General features: G+C 32.2%; 1 protein-coding gene across 2 annotated transcripts in view; it reads left to right on the forward strand.

Moving 5' to 3' along the window:
* The first annotated feature begins 5,456 nt into the window (after positions 1–5,456).
* LOC124354702 (retinoblastoma-like protein 1) overlaps positions 5,457–26,556 on the forward strand; it is a 43,634-nt gene continuing 22,534 nt past the window's right edge. Inside the window, exons 1-6 of one of the 2 annotated variants that reach the window (XM_046805352.1) lie at positions 5,457–5,594; positions 11,084–11,220; positions 15,112–15,240; positions 19,353–19,468; positions 22,191–22,363; positions 24,683–24,893. In XM_046805352.1, coding sequence (XP_046661308.1) covers positions 11,202–11,220; positions 15,112–15,240; positions 19,353–19,468; positions 22,191–22,363; positions 24,683–24,893 — 648 coding nt within the window. In that variant the 5' untranslated portion in view covers positions 5,457–5,594; positions 11,084–11,201. The remainder of the gene's footprint in view (positions 5,595–11,083; positions 11,221–15,111; positions 15,241–19,352; positions 19,469–22,190; positions 22,364–24,682; positions 24,894–26,556) is intronic. The other variant, XM_046805353.1, reaches the window with a different exon arrangement.

Genomic DNA, 26,556 nt, shown 5'->3' on the forward strand with positions numbered 1-26,556 from the left:
CACATCCTCGTCATCACTTTGTTCTGCTGAGTCATCTGGTTCAGATATCATTTTTATAATAGCTTGTTCAGTAACTTCATGTTGTTCATCATTTTTTAAACACTGGGCCACTTCACTTGCATCTGTTTGTTCATATCCTGAGAGCTTCTGTTGCTTGCAGCATACACTGCAATAAATGATGTTGATATTTATTTTTCATAGCTTCCAATACACCTTGATCCATAACCTGAATGAGGCTACTGATTTTTGGCAGCAAAAACAGAGTGTGGGTTCCATCAAAAGTGAGTTCTTCTTCTTCAGGGTGGTACTCAGCGTTGTCTAGTGTCAAAATCGCTATCAAAGGCAAATTTTGTTTCCTTAAATATTTTTTCGTTTCTGGCACAAAGTCTTCAAAGAACCATTTCTTAAAAATTGCTTTGTCCATCCATGCAAATTTTTTAGTTGTATAAGTTACGGGCAAAGCAGACTTTGAGATATTTTTTAAAGCCCGAGGTTTTGTAGATTTACCTGTGACTATCTAAATTCTAAATTAACTACTTAAAAATCAGTATTTATCTTCGTATAATATATACTACCGCCTCGTAACATTGGGTATTTCCTACAGAAAATATTGGCAAGAGTTTAACTTAGTGAAACATACAATACATTCTTCTTCTATAAGCAAATGTTAATTTAATTGTAATTATATGTATAGGTATAATAATTTTTGTTAACCAAATATTTAGCATGTCTAAATTATTTTCAATTGATTGAATATTATGGTGAAAAATATTCAAATCTTAAGAAGTCAGCTACACTATTGTTTGTATGTGCGTCTCTGGCTTTAATCATGATAAGCAAAAAGTTAAGGAGAGGATTACAGTTGTATCATTCACTTTACAATACGTTAATATTAATATTTACAATAAGTTCTCGGCTTAGTAACTATTACAATACGCAAAATCAATACTTTTAGGCACAGCTCGTGGGAATTTGGCTTCAAGGCTGAGACATGTCAATAGGTCTAACGAATATCACTAAACATACTGGCTTTTTAACTCAGCCATGTATAAAACATTGGAAGTGTACAGTTATATTTGTTTTATTGTAATATTCTATATTACAATTGGTTAACTGTGTTTCAGGAATTTGCCCTGTACTCCCAGCAGAGTATTTGACTTTGTGTGGACGCTGTTTGTGTGCGTCAAGTCAGAGTTTCCAGAGATCAGTGATGACCTGGTCAACTCTTACCATCTACTGCTGGCCTGCTGCGATCTCATCTATGCCAATACTGTAATGGCCGACCGAACCGATCTGCTCAACAACAAGTTTCCAGGTAATTGTTTAACTTTGTGAAAAATTTAAAACTATTGTTTGCTTGTAATGTGGAAAGTACTAGTTTAATACTAACATAAATAAATAGTATTAAAAAAACATATAAAATATGTTCTTTCTTTAGAACTTATGTTGCACCATTACCACATTATCATAAAGTTCTGAAAGTCTAGTTTGAAATATTGTTTGAGTTTCAATTGTGGTTTTTATGCGGAAGTAGTTTATACATTTTAAACCTTTTAGTGTGTTTCATGTGTCTGGCTTTGTCAGCAAACACCTCATGTGGTATTTGTGTAGATATGTCTATGCAAACTATTTCAAGCAGTTATTTGTTTTACTAGATAGAGGACATTTCATTCTATCTTTATGTTATTACTAAAACATGTATGTTTTATTTAGCTGGTATTTGTAACCAAAAATATTATTATTTATATCAGTTAATTGTTTCAATATTATAGAAAATTATGTTTTGCTGCTGTTAAGAGTGGCTTAAGTTTTACATTTTACTCATTACATATGTTTAAATATTACTGTTTTGGTCAAGATAGATAATTTAACGAGTCAAAATATTATTTAATGGACAATAAGTGCTTATGATCGGTGTTGTAAACCTAGTCTCATTATGAAAATTAGTTTTTATTGTATAAAATGTAAACTGTTAAAAAACAAATCAAATCAAATAATTTATAGTCAAGTATTTTTAAAGTGAATAGTATCTACATTCTTATGTCATAAAACTCATTTACAGTATACAAACAATGCTCAATAAGTACATTCTTTACATACAGTTTAAATATATTATATTCTAAACTTCTAACATTTAAAGGCAGATGATTGAAAAAATTTATGGCATTGGACTTAAAACTTTGTTGAGAATTTACATTGCTCCTTCCTTAAATTATCCTTGAATCTTGTATTATAGCAGTGCACCTCAGAATGACTTTTAAAATTATCAATGTATTTTTTAACATATAGCAAACAATTATAAACATATAGACTAGGTAAGGATAAAACTTTCAACTCTTTAAATAATGATTTCAAGAGTAATGTATTCAGGGGTTTTATCATTTTCTGCAGTTATTTGTTTACTATACTGTATTTTAAAAACTAACTTTGAAAATTGCAAAAAACAAAGACTGGTTAGTTTACCCATGATGTCAGTGAGGGTGGACTGAACAACTCCTGTGGCTGGGAGTACTCTGGCGTTTTTGAAGTACTGCATTGAAGTTTTAATGGGCTATAAGTTGGTGTAAAGATAAAAATATTACACTAAAAATAAAAATCAACATGCCATTTTTTTTTCAAAATCACATAATTTGTGTGCAATCTTCATTGTGATTTCAATTACATTTGATTGACCCAAAATTAAAATTTAATATTTGATAACTTAGAACAACACTTTCAAAGACATCTTGTCACTTTGAAAAATTACTACAATTAAAACATTTAGTCCAAACCATTTAAAGCATTTTTTGTATATAAATCTATTTAAAAGGCTATATTTCTTGCAAAATTTCGTCAAATCAATATTTTTCATCATGGGTGGTGCTTGCTTGCACACATTTATAAAGTTGTGTTTAAAAAAAATTCTTGTATGGTTAATGTACTATGGTTAGAAGCCTGAAAATGAATTAATCATAATAGTAATACTATATATGTTAATGTCTACTTTTGTAGAGTCTAACCTCAGTAAGGCAATTGTAATAATAACAAAATAAAATTATATATTATTAACTTCCCCCATTCCATTTGTAGCCTAATCTATTGATAGCAATAATTTCAAAATTTTAACTTCATTGCTATACAAAATTCCTCAGTTTTATATTTTTCTAAATTTGTGTAACTTTCTAAACAAGGTTTTTCTGTTCCCCATAAGGGTAACTTATGGGTGCTGTAGGTACAGCAAAACTGATATGTTACTTATGGGCAACCAGGAGTGGCAAGTCACTAGCTGTATTTATGTTAAGATATTGGATTATCTAGTTTATGAAAGTATATCTAGTTAGTTTAAATACACTAGATCTTGTTTAGTGTATTTATAGCTCCCAAATGACCATTTATCTGAACATTGTAATATAATCAGAGAATTCATGTTTTTTTTGTCATGGCAAATGTGTGAGTTAATGGTAGTCAGCACTGTGAGATTGACGAGTGAGAGGTTTTGGTTTCTGTCTTTTAGTTTCCAATGTTAAGTGGGTTATTTAATAGAATTTAGTTTACCCTAGTTAGTAATCGTACTATATAGGGAATCTAAGCACAGAACCAAATTAGTTTTTTCCAGTAATACTTAGCAAATCAAACTTATTAGGTTTTTAATCAGTTAAATGATATCTTATGACATATTTTGTGTTATAGTGATAGTTTAGTTTTGAAGTGGCACGTATAATACCTAAGTACCATTAACTTACTTACATTAAAACATAACACCAATATTTAATACTTTTATTTTTTTGTGAGATGAAAAAGATGTGTCTGAAGAAGATAGCCTTGCTATCGAAAGGCCTCACAAAAAAATAAAAGTATTAAATATTGGTTTTATGTTTTTATGTAAGTAAGTTATCAGTAACCAATTTAAGCTCCATCTACAACCTCTGTACCATGACATTTTCTCACATAATGTTATAATTCCTTAATAGATACAGTTACAAATTTAATTATGACAGTTTATTTATTTAACTAATTTAAAAAACTCAATTTGTGAGGCATGTTGGATGTTTTGAAAGTTACTGTTCAAAAGATTAATCTTATGTCAATTAATAAATTGTAGTTCCAAACAACTTAAATTACTCCTCATCCCAGTCACAATTGAGTGATGGAATGGAATATTTTTCAAACATTTCATAGAAGTAAATGTACAAATACAGTGGAACCTGGCTAATTCGAACTTCTATAATTCGAAATCTTCTTTAATTCGAATATTTATATTGGTCCCTAGCATTTTCTATATAATTAATGCAAAAATATCGTGGTTAATTCGAAGTTTATTTTGGATAATTCGAACTTTTTATTCGAGCCCACGAAAAGACGCTGCACTCTTTCTAATCGCAAGGCCATTGGACACAGATCTAGCCACCCTCCCGTCCTATCCTTCCGCGTCTATTGTTTTGTAGACGTGACTTCGGTTGTCCAGCCTATGGACCAGGGGATCATAAAAAATCTTAAACAGTTTTACAGACGTTTATTGGTTGAGTACATACTGACTGAAGATAGCGACGCCCTAAAAATCAAGTTAGGCATTCTTCAAGCCTCTCGCATGTGCAAGAAAGCTTGGGACAAAGTAACGCCCGAAACGATCAAACATTGCTTTAAAAAAGCTGGTTTTGTAAAAAATGACGACGGCGGCGAAAGAGCCAACGACATTATAGCGGAAGCGGTACCTTCAGTTGACGGCTGGGAGGACGTCATTACTGACCCTGCCATCTCGTTTGAAGATTTTTTCAAAGTGGATGAAGATGTTACAGTATGTGGTGAGATAACAGACGCGGAGATCATAACTTAAGTGCTCAACAATAAACAAGATAATGACATTGCATCGGGTGACGAAGACGGCGAGTCATCAGTTGGGGGGAAATAAACGTTCCGAGTGCGGCCGAAGCAGCACATCACATCATGGAACTTAGACGTATTTTTGAAAGTAAACATGACGTAAGTGAGTCTATTTTCAATTAATTGAATATGGCAGAATCTTTTGTCACTTCCGAAAGACTTAACTTTAGAAAACAAGTGAAGATTTCCGACTTATTTCGAAAAAATTAAATAATATTGTACTGTATAATGTTCCTTATCACCATTCAACTTATTTTCTTTTATCAAAAACAAATAATGCAATTGTTTATTTTTTAGATAATTCATGATTCAATTTTGCACTGTTTTACCATACTTTGCTTGGTAGGAATGCACAGGAAAACATACATTTACAACCATTCATGTTATTTTCAATAAAGATTTTCAGCAAAGAAGTGAAGTGCCATTATTTAATTCTTAACTTTTTTAATTCGAATTTTTGGATAATTCGAATTTTTTTATTGGTCCCTTGAGATTCGAATTATCCAAGTTCCACTGTATTTGAGAAATTACTTAAGTATGATTTTTCATCTATTGTATACATTTGTTCTGAAGGATTACCCAGGAACTATGGAGAGAGGAACTACCAACCTCCCACTGAACCTCCCTGTATTATCTACCAGCTGTGTTCCAAACATGATGGTATCCTGGTGGAGGCTAAGGGCATTAAAGAGTACTGCTGGAAAAATCATATGAAGAAGCTGTTTGAAAGAAAGGTACATCTAATGTTTTCTGGCTGTCTATGTTGAACATAAAAATGAGTATAAAACAATAATAATTAAACTATGATGTCTTATATTATAGTCTTCCCCATATGTAGTATAAGAGAAAACACCTATTAATTGTAAAAATATTTTGCTTTTCATTGGCAATTTCTAGTTTGGGACTTGTAATCAAAAAGATAGTATTTCATGAATTAGCCTTGACCAAGCCAAATTTGGCATGCATATTCAGTTACTCAATCGTCTTTAGCATATACATAGAGCACAGTTGTGCGTCAAAAATTAAGTTAAAAATATAGTTACATGCAAAGAGATTAAAAATAACATTGTTATTGAGATAATAGGTCATAATATCAAACCCTAGTTATTGTTTCTTAGTTCATCAATGGCTCCTTCAGTTTAGAGATTCTTAAATGGTGTGCATAGATCGGTCTAGGAGCCGGTTAGTGCTGTTTTCAGTTTTTTCTCTGATAGCCTCTTGGGGTTCTCAGGCAGATAGTTGTAGAATGTAGCACCTCTGTAGGAGGTCTTCTTGTAAAGATAAGACGATGAGCGTCTAGCAAAAAGTTTTGCCTGTGCCTGGTGTTATAGGGATGTTGGTCTGCCATCATAGTTTGGTCTGATTTCTAAAGGCCTAGACTACTTAGTGTTCATATTGCCCTTTTCTGTATTATTAACACTCTTTGAAGATTAGCACTTGGTTTTAATTCACCATGTGTTATTAACACTGCCGTCAACCATAGTTACAGTTTTAATAAAATTCTGCAATTTTGTACTCTTATACAAAAGTATATTGGCATGACGTAAGCATTTAAAAAGAGGTTCAGATTGCTTTTTGTTTTGATTAGAATAAGTTATAAACATTATACGAAAAACCACAAGAGAGTGCAGTTGAGGGAGGAGCCTATTTTGCCCGTGACTTTGGAGCGGCCAACGAGAACTGAGCGACGTTGCCAAACTTGTTCCCCGCTGTAACCACAAGCCACGCGAGTCCAGCGTTCTTAAAATACTTAACCGTTACGCTCGAAAGAAATATTAGAGCTGTCTTGAATTAATTAACTACGTATTACAAAATGTAATTTTACGGTCATTTCTAAAAAAAGTACATCTCTGTAGCTTATTTCCATGTTGAGTTAAATGGATTGAAATAAATTATTGTATTATATTACTCATATACGAAGATCGTGTGATTAAAATCTTTAGCCGAAATATAAATTAAAAAGAAAACATAAAAATACTGCAAAAAATGTTAATTTCCCGTATTTAACAGTTAGATAATGCCATTATCACTGATATATAATAAGGCATTACATGTTTGCATAGTATAATCATGTTATGTTAAATGGATTTTCAATTTGGTAAGAAAGTTATCAAATACATTTGAAATATATATTCTTTTGCATAAATATACTTATTCAGTACATAACGGTGGGAATTGTTGCCGCAACGGTTTTTTTACGCACTTCGGTACTCATAAATTTATAACCATTAGAAAGCATTTTTCCTACCTGGCTATTAATAGTCTTGAATATGTGTTATGTAAAATTGTTTTCACACGTGGGTGATTTAAATATTTAAACTGGCTATAGTTGAAAAATCATACAGCACAAGTTTTTTTATAATATGAATGCACTTTCTTATAAAATTCTAAAGTAACGGTTTTCTATAACATCCAATGAAATTTGAACACAGTACATAATAGATGATGTCAGACGAGTGAAAATGTGGAGGAACCGGGTGAAATACCTGTAAACAAAAGCCGCACCAGCCAGCAGTGGTGGTAATACCAGACGGATGAGTCATACTGTTTCCAAGAAACACCCCCTTCCTCCTTCCGGTCTCTGACCGTCAGTCAGTGCCTATTGTCGCTTAATCACTGGCGGTTGAAAATACTGCATTCTCTTAAATTCCAGTACGCGTATATTATTTTGTGCTGAATTTTACTGTTGGTGAACGTTTTCGTGTTTTTTAAGTGTTGTTTATTGGTAGCTATTATAAGTGTACCGATTATTTTCTGTGTAAATTGTAATATACTTGTTATTGTGATTCCTTATTTGGACAAAATGGAGTGTGGTGATGTTTGTTCAAGTGCACAGCCATCCGGAAGTAAGAGCGGTAGTGAAAAAACCCTATGTAGTGGAGAACGACGTATTATTTACAACGTTTACAACTTTTTCAAAAAACTGTCTTTGACAAATTTCCGTCATACAGTGTCCAATATAAGCAACATGTATATTAATTTTGTGTGTGTTTAGTAATCGTTTAAAATCACTGAAAAGATTGTTGTATCGTATGGAAATAAGCAAGTACTTTACTCTGACTAACTGACGGGACGATTTGTTTGTTTTAATTGATAGTTAGTTTGTAATAACATTAATAAACTATACAAGTAATTTAAATACAGCAAACTGTCAACGCATTTTAAATATTGTTTTTCAATTATACTGATAAGTTTTAAATGTTCAGTATCAGTGTTAGTTGTGACAGCGCAGCGGTTTATCAGCCACAAAGCGCCAGCCGTGCCGCGCGGCAGCGGCAGTTGTGTGGCAACGTCGCGCAGGCCAGTCCATTCTATTGGTCGCCGCCAACTGCACTCTCTGGCGGTTCCTTGTATAGTAACAGAACTTTTCTTAACGTGGCATCAAAAAATCTTTCAGTTTTTGTTTGTTAGATCAGGTGGTTTTTGTCAGTGGGAATGTTGTTGCTCTAAATACAAATTTGTATTCTTTATATTTTTTCATGAACTACGTAGTTTTACTACAAATTAGGTATAGGATTGTTACCTGTGAGTTGGCCACCCAGGCCTTGCTGCCCGGTGTTGAATGTCTATTAACCCTTTTAGGACCAGACCAAAATTTGACATGTGCTAAGAAAATTTTTGCGTTTTTCTGGCCATGCTCCAAGAACTGTGCATATTAAAAATGTGCGATTTTTCAAGCGTTTGAGAGAAAAATCATATCTTCAGAACTAATTACTGTACAGATTTGTTTTTAGGCTTAAAATGTTTATAATTAAATTGTTCATTGTGAAAAAATAAATTTAAGTCATTATATAGCAAAAAACAATTTGATTTATCTGTTTTCAAATAAAAAAAAGAAAAAAAATTAAAAAAATTGAATTTGATCTTTAATAACTACCAAAAATAAGAATAAATTATCCGTGGGAAATGGTATTAATTTATTAGTTCTACATATAATTCTCTATAACTGTACAAAATTTTAAAGCCCTGGAATAAAACATAAAAAGTTTGTAAATGAATTAAATTTTTCTGTAACACTGGTTAAAACACACTTTTCAGCATTAGCCTGACATACAAAACCTTACAGGCTACTAAGGATATTATTCGGTACTTTGGGATTATACCGACCACACCATTATGAAGAACACAAAAATATACATTTATAGAAACAAACATGACAGAACGAAAAAACAACTCTTTAATTACAAACTTACAAGGATTATCAATTGTTAATGGGGTCAGATTCCGTTATATGCCCCCAACGCTTAAACTTTTTTCAATGAACTTAGAACGTTATAAAACGATGTAGTTGAGTAACATACTAACATTCCATCAATCAACAAGCATTTCCAGGTATTGTGATCGGTATTGTTGTCGCCGTTATCTTTCTCGAGAATCCCGATTACGGCAGGCCGCGCGGCATCACATGATTATTTAAGTTTTTTGCGCGGTACATAAAAACTAGTTTTGTGTGTTTTTTTCAATAAAGAGTTTAGTTTTTGTTTGGTAATGTTTGTTTTTGTTGAATTTTTGTGTTTGTAGAAATGTTGGGGTAAAACACAGAAGTACAACAAAGCGACGCACCAGCTGAACGGGCGGCGAGACTCTGCAATCACGTTATCTACTAGACCGTTCGACTTTGACCTCTGTCTGAGGATGGGGAGGGGTTTGCAATAAGACAATTCCTGTTTTATATTGACGAAATATTGTTCTACGCTAATCTAGTAATCAGTAGAAGCAAAATGTCAAATAACGATTCATGTATGGGTGTGGTCGGTATAATCCCAAAGTACCCTGACAACATTAAGATGCAACATGGCCGTAAAATATTTTTTTTCACCAAGCTGATGATTCCTAAGACTTTTAAAATTTGATATCATAGTAAGAAACATACAGGGAATAGAAAAATAGTATATTTATTCCGTATAGAAGATTAAAATATCTCTTAAAAATATGAAAAGTCCGTCGGCGATAAATCAGACGGCTGGTCCTTTTCGCATAGTACGCCGCCGGCGATAAATCAGACGACTGGTCATTTCCGCATAGTACGCCGCCGGCGAAAAATCAGACGGTTGGTCCTTAAAGGGTTAAATCGTCATAAAACTAGCCCAAAATTTTCAAAGTGACTTATTTTCTCACCGACATGGAATATTTAGATGAAATATCGATGACATAACAAACCTGTTGAATGTGAAATAATATTATGGTGATAATTTTGTTTTTGTTTAAAGTTTGTTGTTTATGATGGTAGGTTTGAAAGGATAATATGATTTGACATTTGTCACTATTATATGTTACAAAATATATAACACTCAACAGCATAAACACATGTCTCACCAGCACAGGCGAAAATGGAACAATAACAAGAAAATCAATGTTGATATTTCCTGTTGTATTGCGGCGTGTCATATGAGACAGGAAGGCGATGGTCGTTAGGGTGAAGGGTGAAGGCCGTCTCCGGGTCAATATATTTTGCTTCTAGATCTCAATACTAGTATAGATGAGTACTAATGTAGATCTCAATTTATACTTAGTATAGAGATACTTTTAAATATTTTTAGTTTTACTTCTTTTTTTTGAATATTGGTACACAAAGTGTTCTAACCTTTATGGTTGCTCTGCTAATTTTATTTATGAAGCTATAATAAGTTTGCGTTTGAAACAATTCTCCCACAGTGTATTTTGTTGGCCTCATTCCAATTTTATCTTATGATTTTCTGATCAGTAATGTTAAGCGATTTCAGACTATTACACTAGCCCATTTTTCGTATTTTCTGTATGTTCTTTAATTCTCATATTTAGTGGTCTTTTTGTCCGGCCTATGAATTCCCTATTACAGTTTTACTGTAAACACAATGTTTTGGCTTTGTGTGGAATTTTTTGGTTTTGTTCTTATGAACCTTTGTCTAAAAGTGGTTCTAATATTATATTTTCTGCCTACTCTTCTAATTTTCTCTGATAATCCCGGCACATAAGAAATTGACATGTAAGTAAATCTTTCTTTGTTTTAATTTTCTAGCTCAAGGATTTTTTGTTTCTTTTGCACTTATTTTATTGGTAATTATATTTTAATATTTGTCATGTGTATTGTTTTATTTTAGTGTATATACACACACACTTACACTTTCCCAATGAGTATTTACAAAGTCCGTGAACGCATATATTAATACAGTACCCAATTCTAATATGTCTCAATGGTAAGTGTCTTTCTATGTGTCAGTAAGTAGTGATTAATTATTTCCAGGTTCTCAGAGGTGAACCGAAAACTTTAAGTGGGCTTTTAGACTTAGCCAACTTTGATCTCAACTTGAAGGCCATCAACAAAGTGTATGAGGAGTATGTGCTGAGTGTGGGAGACTTTGATGAACGGATTTTTTTTGGGTAAGCACATTTTCTACTCAGTTTACTTTTAAGTGTGCTAATGTAATCGTTTGGTAAGTGTGGTGAGCGCATGTGATGGCTGCATTTGCTTCTGTAATGCCAAACTGCACCTTATAGATTGACATAACTTTTCAATTTTACACACTATCACCATGTAAATAAAAATAAAAGCATGATCGTGTTTTTTTTCACTCTTATTAAAGGAATAAATTAAAACATTATTTAAAACAACAAAACCCAGTTTTTGATATCTCAAAAAAGAATAAGAAGGTTCATAAAGACGTCTTATCTGGAATTAGTTGAAGTTGACATGTAACAAAATCTATATATATAAATGCGAATGTTTGTTTGTATGTTCCGTTATAACTCTGGAACCAATGCACGAAACATCGTGAAATTTTGTACAGTGATTCTACACGTTCCTGGAAGTAACATAGGCATACTTTTAGAGAGGTATTTGGTCCAATTTTAATAGTTTATTTCATTAAATTTTTAATTATAAATTGTTGTTGATGTTGGTGTGTTTTATATTGGATCCGACATACTGCGCTACGACACGTAATACAAAGCGAACTGATACTTAACAGCTGATAATACTTTCAGCTGAAGTTCATCAAAGAGGCAGAAACATTTGTTTACATTTAAAACATTTTTATTGTAAAGTGCTTGATCAGTAGTGTTTTTAAATTCAGATTGCATCAATGATCAATAAACTATTTAATTCAAAGAAAATACTATTAAACGCTATTATGAAATCAACCTCATTATACAAATCCGTGAATGTTTGCACATAAGGTAATCGAATTTGGTTACATCGAAGGTAAATGAAAAGAGCCGAAAGAAGACACTTTATGATCGAAACTTGGTTTCTTTGATACATTTTCTTGAAGGCACACTCCTAAAATAATACTGGAAATATCTTAGACAGAAAATTAATTTTAACAGACTGAATGTGATTCTTTATAACCTAATTAGTTTACCGAGATTCATCCGTATACAGTAACTGTTCTGAATAACTTATCAACACCTAGCAAAAACCACGAAAGATAGAGGCAGGAATGTGATACATACCTTCATAATGCGCCCAAGAGGCTCACGAAGGAACGACTGTCAATTATCTCAGCAATGTTTAGAATGTGATAGAAAAAGAATAAGTGAATATAGTGTACTGTTTTCAACGGGAAATTGCGTGCGAAGCCGCGGGAAACTGCTAGTAATAATATATAATTATAATCAAATATGATCATAAGAAAAATTAAATGTGATGAAATTCAAATCTTTTCCATGCATTAAAAAGATAGGTTCCATAATGATAATTACGACAAACAAATAACCAATTTTTAATTTGGTGTTTAAAAATTGTTATTTTTGGCACCATTTCCTAACTAGAAAGATACAGCCAAACTTTAATGCAACAATTTTTTTAAGAGAGCTATTGATAGGTATAATGAAAACCACCACCTTGCTGTTTAATTTTGTAGATTTTACTTGTTTGAAATATTCTAAATTTGAATTATTAAAAAGAATTGAAAATGTGCTGAAAAGTAACAACTGTAACTTATTTTTAGAAAGAGTAATCTTTGGTAACCTTGAATTTAAATTTAGACACTAAACTTTTTAACGAGGTATTAAAAAAAATTGACAAACCATACAACTTTTGACGTTTTGGTCCACCCTGTATACAACAAGCAAAATAAATAAAAATTTTTAAAATGATCAGTGAATAGAGACCTTTAAAATGAGTTGTGGCTCCACAAAAAAACCTATACTGAAAGGTTTTACATCAAAACGTAACTTTTGATATGAAACCTGTGGTTTCAAAAGTCCTTGTCCAAAAAGTAAACCATATTGGAAAAGTATTGTTTTATTAACATCTAGTACTGTTTTAAAAGTTTTCCAATAGCTCCAAGAGTCTTCAATGAATGTAAATAAAAATAAAACTGAATCTTTATAACAACCTTCCTCAAGCCCTGCATTTTTAAGTAAAAATTATACTTTTGGTGCATTAATATATTGTGTTTAATTTTAATGTCAATATATGTATGATATATGAAATGAGGTTAGTTTTTATGGTTTTTCTTATGGTATAATAAAATAAAATCTTAAACGTTTTGGATACACAAGGTACTGGTTAAAATTTGACTTTTAATAAAACCTAAAAACCATGTTAAAATAATTTTAAAAATATTATTCTGGATTGAATATTATTAGGATATATGTTTTATTCTTTACTTTGAAAAATAATAAAAAGTTTTTATGAAACTCTGTTAAATATTTATCGTGTAATAGGCCTATCTTCAAATTCTTGCAGATTTACAGATTTCAGACTCAGTACTTTATATATATTATATAAAACTTTGGAAAATGCCATTACTCTTAAAGTACAGTGGAACCTCTATACATCCTAACCTCAAGGCTGTTAGAGCAGACTTCGATACATAGAAGTTTACAATTATTTTTCTATTATTTATTATATCAAAGTTAAATTGACAGACCTCTACATAAAGAGGTCCACAATAGCTACAGTAGTAATGCACGCTTGATAATGAATAGTTTATCGGACAATGTGTAGTATAAAATTATAACAAGTATTGTACATAAATTTAAATTTATTAATTTTAACCAAACAAATGGTATTAAAGTATAGATGGGAACATGAAATAATAATTTAAAAAGTTATATAAATACACTACGTTTGCCATTGCATTTTAACACAAAATGCTGTAACATTTGAAAATATAACTAGTTCACTGAGTTAACTTAAGTTCGCTAGAATCACAATAAAGTCTAAATCAATCTGAGAGTGAAGTGGTGATTCACCACTAGTGACAACAGAAACAAAGGATATGGTGTAGGTTTCTTGTCTCGACATGAGAAATATAGTACTGTACTTCGGTTTTGTTGCGCTGAGAAACTGAAACTTCATTATATAGAGGATTAGGCAAAATTGATCGTGAAATTCGATATATTGAGGTTATTTACGTTAAACCTTTTATATATCGACGTAAAATTAGCATTGAAATAAACTGCTCATTCTAGGGGAATGACAAAACTTCAATTTGTCAAGGAGTAAGATAAATTGAGGTTCAATATATCAAGGTTCCTCTGTATTAACATTTGACTTTCAGTTTAGCGTCTTTTAACTGAAGGTGGCTCTCTATAGGTAACTGAAATGTCTCAAGATTTACATTGTCTTAACAATATTTTGACACTTTGTGAACCATAAAACTTAAATTATAGTAACGTAGAGTTAATCAAATTTAAAACGTGGAATAAAATTATGTATTTCTTATTTTTTTAATTTAGTGTTCTATGTATAGTAAAACTAAGAATCTCAAGTAGTTTACTACAATTATGGGTTTTTTGTTGTTGTTTGTTATAGACTTGTTTCAGTGTTATTATTTTTATTGTTTTGGTGTGGCACTTAACACTTAAATGGAATGCTATTTTAAGCTTAGCTTGCTATTATAACAATACTGACCAGATAACAAACCTGCCACTCAAACAAACTGTTGTGGGTTTCATTTGTTCCTCTTTTTACTTAAAGAGTGTTTGTTACATGTTTCTCCCATGTTTAAAAGCTCTTAAAATTGTCACATTTTAATAAACAAATACAATTATTGTAGCAGTTAATTATTTTTTCAGTGTTAAACATAATGTAAATGCAGTCAACCTAATCTTAAAATGTAGTTAAGACAAAGTTCAATTATATTGTGCTTGTACAAGAAATACTAGTAATGTTATTCGTTATATTTCAACTAATAAATCAATTACCTTTTACAAATGCAACATCAGTGAATAAAAAGTTTTTAGAATCTCTTTAAGAAACTATATGTAAGTGTTAGTGCCACCAGTAGTGTGTCCATGTTGCTAATGCTTGGGGTGGTGTAGCTAAGTGCAAACAGTTGAGGGTAGATAGACTCCAGTGTGACCCAGGCCCTGCCCCTGCACCCCCTGTCTGCTCCGCACCCTCTATCTGCAGCCCCGACAGACCGGCACTCAGGCCCCTCAACACCACAGGTCAGTGCTCCCCTCCTCACACAACATCCTACAATATATTCATTTCAAACTTACATAGAAATGAAAATGTAAATTTATTAAAACTTAACCACATTGATTTTTTGGTCTTGTTATTATGCACAACTTTGTCTTTAATCTTTGCAGTACATTTTATGGTTTCCAAGATCCCTTCAGTGTACAGAAAATTTGGAACATGCAGTATATATATATATATATGTATATATATAAAGAATTGAAAGAATGTATATATATATATATATATATATATATATATATATATATAGGACTTCACTTTATAAATGCTAAAATAACTTATCAACAAAAATAAATTTGATTTCTTTTTGAACAACTAACAAGAATGTATTAATGAAGAATTTTAAAAAGTTGATTAATGAATAAGAAAATAATTTAGTGCAATGTTGGGGATTACAATAATGTAGAGACAAAAAGGCATATTTGTTTTAACAATAATTTGTGACAGTAATTTGGTCTAGTTAGTCTCAGCAATCAGGGAAGATGGTGAGTTCTTTTTACAGCAAGGGTGGGTGGGGGGTTATCATGTTAATTATTAGCAATATTTTCACTGGATTTAATTAAAGTTTGTTATGTATTTAAATCAAGTTTGTATTATATTAATTTTGCTTACTAATTTTGATATAAATAAAATATTAGCAATTTTATTATTCCAGATTATATGCCAACAATTGAAATAGTTAAAAAAAACTGTAGACATTTCTCATTTTTATAATTGACAAATCAGATGATAATATATCATAAACATAAAAATACATTTTAAATATAAGTTCTTGAAGTAAGTATTTAAATTAAATCTTAGCCTTTTTAAAGTACTGTAAGTGTGTAGTAAATTAGGCTTGAATCTAAAATATTTAGATAAATATGTGAAACTCTTGCTGCTGTAGATCAAATTTCAATATGCAGTAATTTATATAAAGTAGAAGGATTTCACAAATTCGAAGTCTCTTCAACCACTTTGTCGGTTTTCAATTGTTAAAAAATAGGAAATTAAAGTTAAGTTGTGAATATTAAAAGTTTAAGCTATTGTTCAAAACACTTTTTGGTGGGGATTTTTAATTGAAAGAGTGCTTATAAAAGAATTTATCACTTTCATCTTCAGCTCAAATTAAAAGAGAAATGAAGTTGATGAAACAGGAAACTATAATATTCATTGTTGTTGATGATGCAAATCAGTTGGTACTTGATAGCCAATAAATGACAGACTTAGTACAGCACTATATAAAAATATAAGGTGATGGGGAATTTTGAGATCAGTTTAGAATTTTATGCATATTAATGCAATGATGGTGCATATACTCCATGGGATTTGGCTGAACATGGACAAACACCTTTACATTGGTCTGATGAGTAACCATGATATTAACGAGAGAATCATAGAATCAACAAATTTGTTAATAGTTGAAGTGTTATGAAAACCATTCAATTAAACATGTTTTATGTTCTTTTTTGTGTATTTATACAGAAATTAATAGAATAAAAAAATTGTTATATTTACAAAATATGAGTAAAAGATCAATTTTGCATTGTTCCTCGGCTTGTGCGTCTTTATTTGTAACATGGATGGTGGCAGGAAAATGTCGGGCAGTTAATCTCAGGGGAGCATCTGAGTCAAAGATTTGTCTAAAAGTCTTTCACGCACCATTGTACACACTCAGTAATTGCACAAACATCCTCGTTTATTTACTCACAGTAAACACAACAAATCATTTACAATCAGGTAAACCGGCAACATAAAAGTGAGGTTATAACATGTATCCAGTATGCAAATAGAAATAGAATCAGCTGATTACTTTGAACAACTGATTGAATAAAGTCATATGGCAGTAAATTGTGTCTATAAGAAATAAACAAAAAGTAATTGCAATCTAGTGAGAATGACAAAAACTGCTTGTAAGCGTTTCTTATCTATTTCACAAGATCGCATTTGTATTCAGACTAGAGATTATTTATCACAAAATAGCACGTTAAGACAACATTTCAAAGATAATAGTCTGTCATAGTCATTAATTTGTACATCAACATTTGAAACAATTACATGAGTACCATCAAACAGGTGCATCGTCAAAATATTAAATATACTTACTAAAGGTAACTTAAACTACAACAGATAAGAGTTATATAGGAAATGTTCAAATTAACCAATCAATTAATCTATACCCAACACTTAGAGGGCTTAACAAATGAACATTATTCTGTAATTAACATTTATATTGTGTTACTTGGACTAAAAAGTCTGTGTACAATCATTAATTAAGAGTGAGTGGCCATCCCATTTTATAATTTGGTAGTAGAAAGATGTAAAGTTGAAGATATACTACCTCAACTTAATTAGAACTGAGATATTAATAATGCTAAAATAAAATATTTGGATGCTTCTTATATATTTAAATTTGTAGTTTTATACGTCAGCTCCATTTTTGGGTTGTACATTCACAGCGTAAAAAGACTCAAGTACCTAAGTGTCTTTACCTGTGCACTGCTCGTCTGACTCGGATAGTCAGACAGTAACATATAACCATGGTCAGTCATCATTCTTTCAAGGCTGCAGGAAATGCATTTTGCATATTGTCTCTGTGTAAACAAAATAAATGCGACATGAACCACAATGCAGTCAGTCAGAGTTTAGCAAGACCTGAGGGGATTCAGGGCTGATAAGTAGTAGCATAAGATTATAATTATTTAGGGCTGCCAATCAATATGAAGATGATGTAAATTATTATTAGGTTGATCAGGAAAGGTGTTGGAAGGGTGTAGGACTGGCCAATGTGTTGTATTATTCCTAGGAATGTATTCACAGTAAAGCTGTAATTTTATAGTTCCTGGAAAAGTTAGGAGTTGAAAATGGTTAGTATTAGTTGATTAATTATTTATAGAAATTAACCTATCATTAAAGCTGGCTGTGTTAGGGACAAGGCCGCTCAGATGGTAGTTGTCACCGTTACTGCTGTTTCAATAGTTATTTATGGACCCTAGGTGTTGTTCGCCGTATCTGGACACAATGAACAGTAAGATATCAGTGTTATCTTGGCATGCAATACTAATGCACTAATGCTTTGCATGATGTCCACTCTGTGTTCTTTTCCTTCTGAAAACTCTGATTATAAATAGATTTAGTTTATAGAATTCAACATTAGAAAGGTTATTCAGAAAGTAACCGCAGTTTATGCAGAGCACGGGAAGTAGTGGAGGTAGCACCCATTTTAACTTTGAAACATGGGTGATGTTACAGAAAATGCCGGCAAATTTGTAGTGCTTAGTGTGTTATAAGATTTCTTTGAACAAAAAATCACGAACGATTTATTGTGAATTGTTTGGTCCAAATATTATAAGTGAAAGTCTGTAAATGGGTGCGATTTTAAACAAATAGAAGAACAAACATTCACAATATTAGAACTTGCTAGTTGTTTTCCTGAAATTTCTCACAGTCTATTACACAAGATAATAAAACTGCAGACACAAAACAGCAGTAAAGGCAATGGGGACATACCTCTTCTCCAAGCAAACGCATCAAACTTTGTCAGTGAGGAAAATCACGGCTACAGCTTTTTGCAAAGCTAAAGGCATCTTACTCTTTGATTTTATGGAACATGGTATGGCCATTACTTCTGAGGTTTACTGTGACACTTTAAAAGGACTAAGAAGAGTGATTCAAAACGAATTTTGCATCTGCATGGCAGCTCTCGTCCTCACATATCTCGAAGAACAAATGAACTTTTGGTCGAGTTCAAGTAAGATGTTTTTAATCACCCTCCTTACAACCAGGATTTAGCTTCTAGCAACTTTTATCTGTTCCTGAACATAAAGTGGTGGTTTGCATTTTTTGTGGTTCACCAATGATGAAAAGCTTTATAAAGTGTCAAAACATGTTGGCTACATTCACAGGTTTTATCTTTACTGAGAGGGTATTTTTAAAACTGGTCAGAGATATGACAAGTGCTTGAATCTGTTTGGTTGATGTAGATGTTTATAACTACATTTTTGTATCCACTATTTACTTTTCATTTCAAAACGGAAGTTACTTTCTGGATAACTCTAGTATGATTATGCTATGACTTAGTGTTATTGAAAATTTTCAGGAGACGATGCCAACACAGACATTGGAACACCCACAAAACTGGTCGGGAGTACCCCTATTGGAGATATTTCAGAGAAACTTCAAGCAAAGCGAAACCTTAACCAACAGATGGGCAGCGTAAGTTTTAGCAATGAAATATTGTAATAGATATAAGATGTTTATGTCATTATCCTGTTAATGTTTAATTAACCCTTTGAGTGCTGGAGCATCGCTGTCAGCGATCCCACATTATATGCAAGAAATGCCAGAATCGCTGTTAGCGACTTCTGCAGTAACGCTTATATTTTATATAGTATTTATCTAAATTGGCTCAATGACTATACATACACATTCAAAAGGCTTCAACGTAACTTTTGTTGCATTCTGGTTAGATTCTGATTTTTATGGCGGTTGTAAAGTGAGCGCATCAGTCGAGTTTAGAATCGACTACTACGCGGACGAGCCGTCACATGTTTTGTTTGCGCTGCTGTTTATTTCACAAATGATATTGAAAGTTTTTAAGTGTAAATGGGTTTGTAGTGTTAGTATCTTCAAATTATTTCGTTTGTGTATGTTGTTCTAGTCTGTGTGTAAGTAGAACAATGACTTGACCGTGAGTTACGGCGATCGTAAGCATCTAAAATACGTTTGTATAGTTTTTATTTTTTGTGTGTTTGTTCAGTGATATTTATAAACAATGAGTCATAAAACATTGCTGGCAATGACCTAGTATTGCAGGCATTAGATTTAAGCATTAGCAGTGTAGACAACACACAGTGTGTTTAGGTTAGGTTAGAAAATTTCTGGTTTTGTAGTGGTTCATATTTTCATATTTATTTTCCAAACTTTATTTATAAGTATAAAAAAATGTGTATATGTCTTTTTGTAAAGAATTAAATGGAGTATAAGATAGAATAACTAAAAGAGAAAAAATAAATTATTTCAATAACACTAAGTTGTGTCAAAATAAAAAACAAAATGTTTTTGCTCATAAAGTTTTTGTTAATGATTTTTTTATTTGTATAAAAACGTTAAATAAGTTATCAATGTATTATATGTATAAAATAAAACCCCGAGACATTATACTAATAAATAAATTTGTTATGAATTTTTAACCACACCCTTGCAGAATCAGGCATTTTCGCTCGGCATTTTATGCATACCATATAGCAAAACGCTGTGGCACTCAAAGGATTAAAGTCGTATTACAGCATGTATTAGTATATTGTTTTGTACTCAATTTTGATAATTTTTGTTTAATTTTATAACATTTTTTGTACAGAAGCACACAATCTGTTAAATATTTTGATATGGAACTCAGTTCAATTGTGGCTGCAACCCAAGCTCAATATTGCCAGTCTATAATATTCTCTAATGTTTACATACACTTGATTTTATTGTGTCGCATTGTTTTGTGTGTATTCGTAATTATGTAGTTATTATTTAATTATTGTTTATACATGAGTATTGTATTGGTACTGTAATCATACAGGAAATTACCCTGTATTTTTTTGTATCAATCCATAAAAAATAAATACAATTTTTAAGAATCAGGTCATATTCTTATGTCTTAGAAAAACAATATAGGAATCGGAGTCTAGATTCGAGACCGACGTACACATTTTCTTTTGAAGTACAAATAATTTTTTTTTAAAGAGTACATGCACCAATTTGTTTATGCACAACCTCCTGTGCAGTTTAAACTTTACGGCAAATTGAACAGTACTTATAAAATGTATTTTATAAACACAGATTCATTTACAGATAATTTAAAGTAGTATCTTCTGAGATACTGGTTATCAGACTAATCTCATGATTCCTATTGAAGGAAAATAAAAAATACTAAAAAAGTAAGGGTGAGCAAATTACCTTCATGCAATCTCTCGCATCCAGGAAGGAAGTGGAAACTCTCTCGTGTTAATACTGATCTTTATAGACCTATTGGTGCAATCCTCGATCAATTCCAGTTATGCCTCTTTTTCTGATTAAATGTCTATGGTTATTATTACACTCCACTGAGAACTGAGAACAATTGATATTTTAAAAATATTTATATAATTGGAAATTGGCAAAGGGTTTGTTTCTCATACTTCTTAAAACCAACCTATAATAGTGCTAATAAACCTGGAAACACATTATGCATATCCAGGTTAAAAACGTGGGGCGTGTTGGCTATCAACTACACAAAGTTAATGGGAACCTACACGATCGTCAGACAGGTTGGGAGTTGATCAACACGAATTCTGTTCATGAGCCTAAACATGCTAACTGATTTTTTGTTATACTTTATAAAGTTCTAAAACAAAAACTTCAACCTCTCTGAGCATGGAAGTCAGCGCACATAGTATCTCGTGTGTTCTGATTCAACATCACACTTGAACTTCAAAATTGATTGAGCCTGTGCTAGTATATTACAACTGTTCTGTCTTTCAGGTATGCTTCTGTTGTTTTGACTTTATTTTGTCTCTTGTTATTATGAAGACCACCATGAGATAGTAATTGTGAAGAAGCAATGATAATCAAATTTATACTCATTAGTTTTCCCATTGGACAGTTTGGGTGTTTGACTCTCTTTGACAAATTCCTTCCGTCTGGAGCGCCCTGTTTTCAGAAGTTCACTAGAGACTGAATGGTATTCATAGGCAACTTATTAATCATATTGAAAATGAAATTCAAGTTAGTAATGGAGCAGTTACGGATTTCAGTTAGTAGATTTAGGAGGTGGAGACCAAAGCACAATAACATAGTTTAACAAACAATCTCGCCAAACAATATCAATACATAAGTAAGGTGCTATTAAATTTTATGGATACTTTATAAGAAAGGATTAAGGAGTGGTAAGAGGAAGATGTATGTATAGATATCGCAGCTGACTCCCGCCACCCCCTTGACTGGTCGCAAATACCTCAAGAGCAAGGAACAAGGTCAGAATGTGACTCCCGTCTCTACTGCCACACAGACTGTACAACGACTGCAGAGTTTGCTGAGTGGTCGACAGGCCGCCCCTTCTCCCTGGTTACTTCAGACTATCAGGTTGGTACCAACTAAACAATTCTAGGACCTCAAGTCTTGTATACAATATATGAATGAGTTTAGAATAACTATTGATTTTTTGTGTACTTTACCAAAAAATTTATTAATTTTAGAAAGTCATTGAAGTCAATACTTTAGAGACCATGTAAAATGAGGCTGGTCCCGTTTTTTGTAGATTCTGAACCACCTAGACATTGGTTTTACTGTATGAAGTAATTGATTATTATCAAAAACGTCAATGCTTCTAATCACTGGTCCCTACTCGACCCACATGCCTGCCTTCTGTACATGGGCAAGAAGATTGTTATGAATGTTTGCTTCATATTACGTACAAATAGAATCATTATATTTAAAATCTGAAGTCGCAGGCTGATTTAAATTTGTAATTTTAGTCTTAGACTAATAATCTTATTTATAGAGAAAAACTAAGTTTTCTAATTTTTTCATAAAAGGACATCATATAGGTAGGTTTTTGATTGGTTACTCACTGATCAGTTGTCAGTGGTTGGTTGATGTGTGCAGATTTATTGTGACGTGCTTTGTTTTTTGTTTGTTTTTTTTTTAACAAAGATTATAGTTGTAGTTAGGTCATTTATCCACTTGAGTAAGAGATCAGGTTGCAGATCTTGAAATTTAGTGTTAGAGTTACTTTCTATTAGTGAACAAAGGTAAATTCTGTTTAAATACTGTTTTCTCCAAGACCCTTCTTCTGAAATACAAAACATTGCAATTTCATGTAATTTTCATAAAGCCAAGAGGTTAGTTTTTGTAAACATGTACAAGATGTATCTTCTTTTACAAAACTGAAAAATAATTTGTAATAAAAATATATTACAATTTATTTTAGACTTTGGTAGTGTTACTCAAGCAACATAAGTGGTGTTATTAATTGCCTCACTAGGAATATAGTTCATCTTGGGGAAACAAAAATTCTGTCTAATCAGACAATATCTTCTGTTGGGATTACAATCCTAACATTGGACATACAAATTCTAAATAAATAAATAAAAATGTCTTAATCTAGCCAACGTTTTTTCATCTTTTCCATTGCTTTTCATGTCAATGGCAATTAAGTAAATTTCAAATTATTAAATGAAGAATACCTCTAAACTTAATTATTTTTTCATGTATACCTCCATTCATGTATATCTGTCAGGTGGAGGATATTACACAGTTTAGGAAAATGGAACCCTCATAGTATAAAAACCTCTCTTTTAGTACTGTGTCTCGGAGAAGAGGTTTGGAATCATTTATCATGTCATCATTTTGCATACCACTTCCATGGACAGCATTTTGGTAGTTTGTCAAAAGGGAGATACATGATCAAAGCATTCCAAATGTCAAATTAACTTTATCACTGGGTTTTGATGTCTTTGAAATCTATGTATATCTTCCCTTGAGATACTGTTGACATATGGAAGGTAGAAGTAACAAAGAATTGACAGAAATAATGGAGAGTGTGCATGAGCTAAACCTGGCATTCTGAATCCACAATGATCGCTCAACCTGCTAAGAACGTGCTGGGAAATGTGAGTGACATGGCCAGTAACGTAAGATCACAGTCAAACACAACATTGAGAGACTTCGCTTACCATCAAGTACGGCAGGATAAATGAATTAGGTGGTACATTTGAAAGAGTTGTGGAAAAGGTCTTAGGTAATACATACCACTGAAATGTATTCATTTGATATCCTTATTTTGGATTTTAGTCTCTTGCCCAAAATTGGCAACCTCGTAATTTTAATAGAAAATATTGTTGGATAGGCTGATAAATTTGTGAAAATTCAATATGGTAGGTTATAAAAGGCTTTGTTGACGCAAGGTTAGCCTACCGAAATAATTTGATTTGAAATTATAATTTCTGGTCTTATTTTTTAAAAGTAAAAATTGATATTCATATTCAGACAAAAGTATTGTCCGATAGAGCTGGAAATTTGCTGCTGAAATACCACCATAAAGGCTATGTAATGAGAAAATTCCTTTGGCTTGAATACAACCACTGAAGGATATTTAAGTAACATGGTAATTTCAGATTAAACCTGCAAATTTGAGGCAAGTAACTCTAATAATGGGTACAAGGTTAAATGGCATATGTGATATTAATCAATTATTTCAAATGATAAATAATAATATTTTAAAATATATCCACCCCAATAAGCCTGTATATCCTTATATTTTTTAGTACATAAAGCTTCTGGATTCTTAATGTTACTTCAATTAGTAAATTCAAATTGTATTTTTGGTGTTGCAGATCAACACTGCTGTAACCCTATTATCAATATACTCATTAGATTACATCATTGTTTGTCATTTTGTAGTAGGGTGTGTGAGACAGACCCCAAAATTGAGGAGAGGGTGAGGAGCCTGGGGGAGAAGTTTTGCGCAGAGTACACCCAGACGACTCCAAACCACCTGGGCACTCACATTGACTTTGCCCAGAAACGTCTTCAGCTTGCTGAGACCCTCTTCTACAAGTTGCTGGAGAACATATTGAAGGATGAAATCAAGAAGCCCAACTTTGATTGCAATGTAAGTTGCATACTGTACTTTGATCTAGTAATGTGTCAGAACCAAATCTCGAATCCACCAAAACTTCAAGTAAGATTTGGATTCAAGAATTGATTGGTGGGATTAAATAATGGAATCTGCGGAACCTCACTGTGTCATTATTTATAGGCTAATTGGCATTACATAAATTACTGATCGCCAAAACATGTTTTTACCATATTCTGTGTTTTAAAGACTGTAAATAGATAATCTAATATAAGGCGGTAGCTGCTAGAAGGGCCTATCTCAAAAAACCATGTTTTGAGAAAACTGCATTTAAATGTTTACTATTGGATAAAAGCCATTTATTTTGATAATTTATTCACTTATTATATTTTTTATTTTACAAACAGATTTCTTTTTTATATTTCCACAGTGTAACTGAGTTTAATTACTTTTATTAACCTCTATTATTAACTTTCGGAGGAACATCTTTTCCCGAAGTGGAAGTATAACCTAGGCCCGGCTGCCGCTTTTGTTTCCGAGCATTACGGCCCCACTGTTCAGTGCTAAATACTTTTCTCTTTACACCTTTTGAGTTAGATTTCAAAAGAAGTTCACCACTCATTTCTTCAGTATCTAACACCAATCTAAATAAAACACTCAAATACTACTTGTAAGCTACACAATCACAATACAAAACGACAAGAAGTGAGGTTATATTGTACAGCAGAAAACACAAACACACAGCCAGCTGATGCCACCATTTGTCTATGCTAGAAGGGCCTCTCGACACATAGACGTTTAAATAGGTTTATCTTGACAACAAAGAGGAATATTTGAATGAGTGAGATGGAGGTTATACTTAAACATATGGAGAAAAAATATAAGCGATCTCCGCAAAAAGGGTCCATCTCAAGATAAGCCCTTCTAGCAGCTACCGCCTCAATTATCGTATTTTTGTAATTAATATTTTGGTGGTAGTTAACATAATCTATATTTACGCTCTGCTTTATTTGTTCGCAAATTACCAGTCACTAACACGTGTTTTGCTTGTACTGTTTTAATGAAAAACTGTAGGTTGATAACCTAATTAAAAAACTATCTTGCTTTTTTTAATAATATTTCGCTTGCAGGTTGTATTTTTTTTTATTTATTGTGCATTTACATGTGTCTGCTGCATCTATAAATCGTACTTAGTCTATAAAATGCTCTAAGTATTCAAGAATCAGGGGTTTTGAAATAATCATTCATACAAGTAATCTAGAATTCCTCCAAATAGATCATGTAATTATATTTCAGTTTAATAATTTTACAAATATTCCTTTTATTTATGTGAAGATTCTTGTGCTAGTGAGCATGAATGTCATGTCATTGATAGTGGGGATAGAACCACCCCCACTAACAGCGTAAATATAGATTATGTGTTTTAACCAGATGCTGGAAGGTTTATTAAGCCCCCGTTTGCCTGATTAAGAGTTAATGACCTTCTCTAATCTGTTACTCTTCTGGTTCAACTTTCCCCTTCGGTCCAGTCTTACCTTCACAAGAAGTATTCAGACACTCATTCAGAGGAGCAGCTTCTGCCCTGTACCTTCTTATCTTAATCAAAGACCTAATCAAACAGAGGCAGGGAAACTTTTACCACCAGTATTGTTCACCCAGACAGGTATAAACAAGCAAGGATCTAAAGGGGAAATGTGAG

This window comes from Homalodisca vitripennis, chromosome 2 (genome assembly GCF_021130785.1).
Source record: "Homalodisca vitripennis isolate AUS2020 chromosome 2, UT_GWSS_2.1, whole genome shotgun sequence".
Lineage (NCBI taxonomy): Eukaryota > Metazoa > Arthropoda > Insecta > Hemiptera > Cicadellidae > Homalodisca > Homalodisca vitripennis.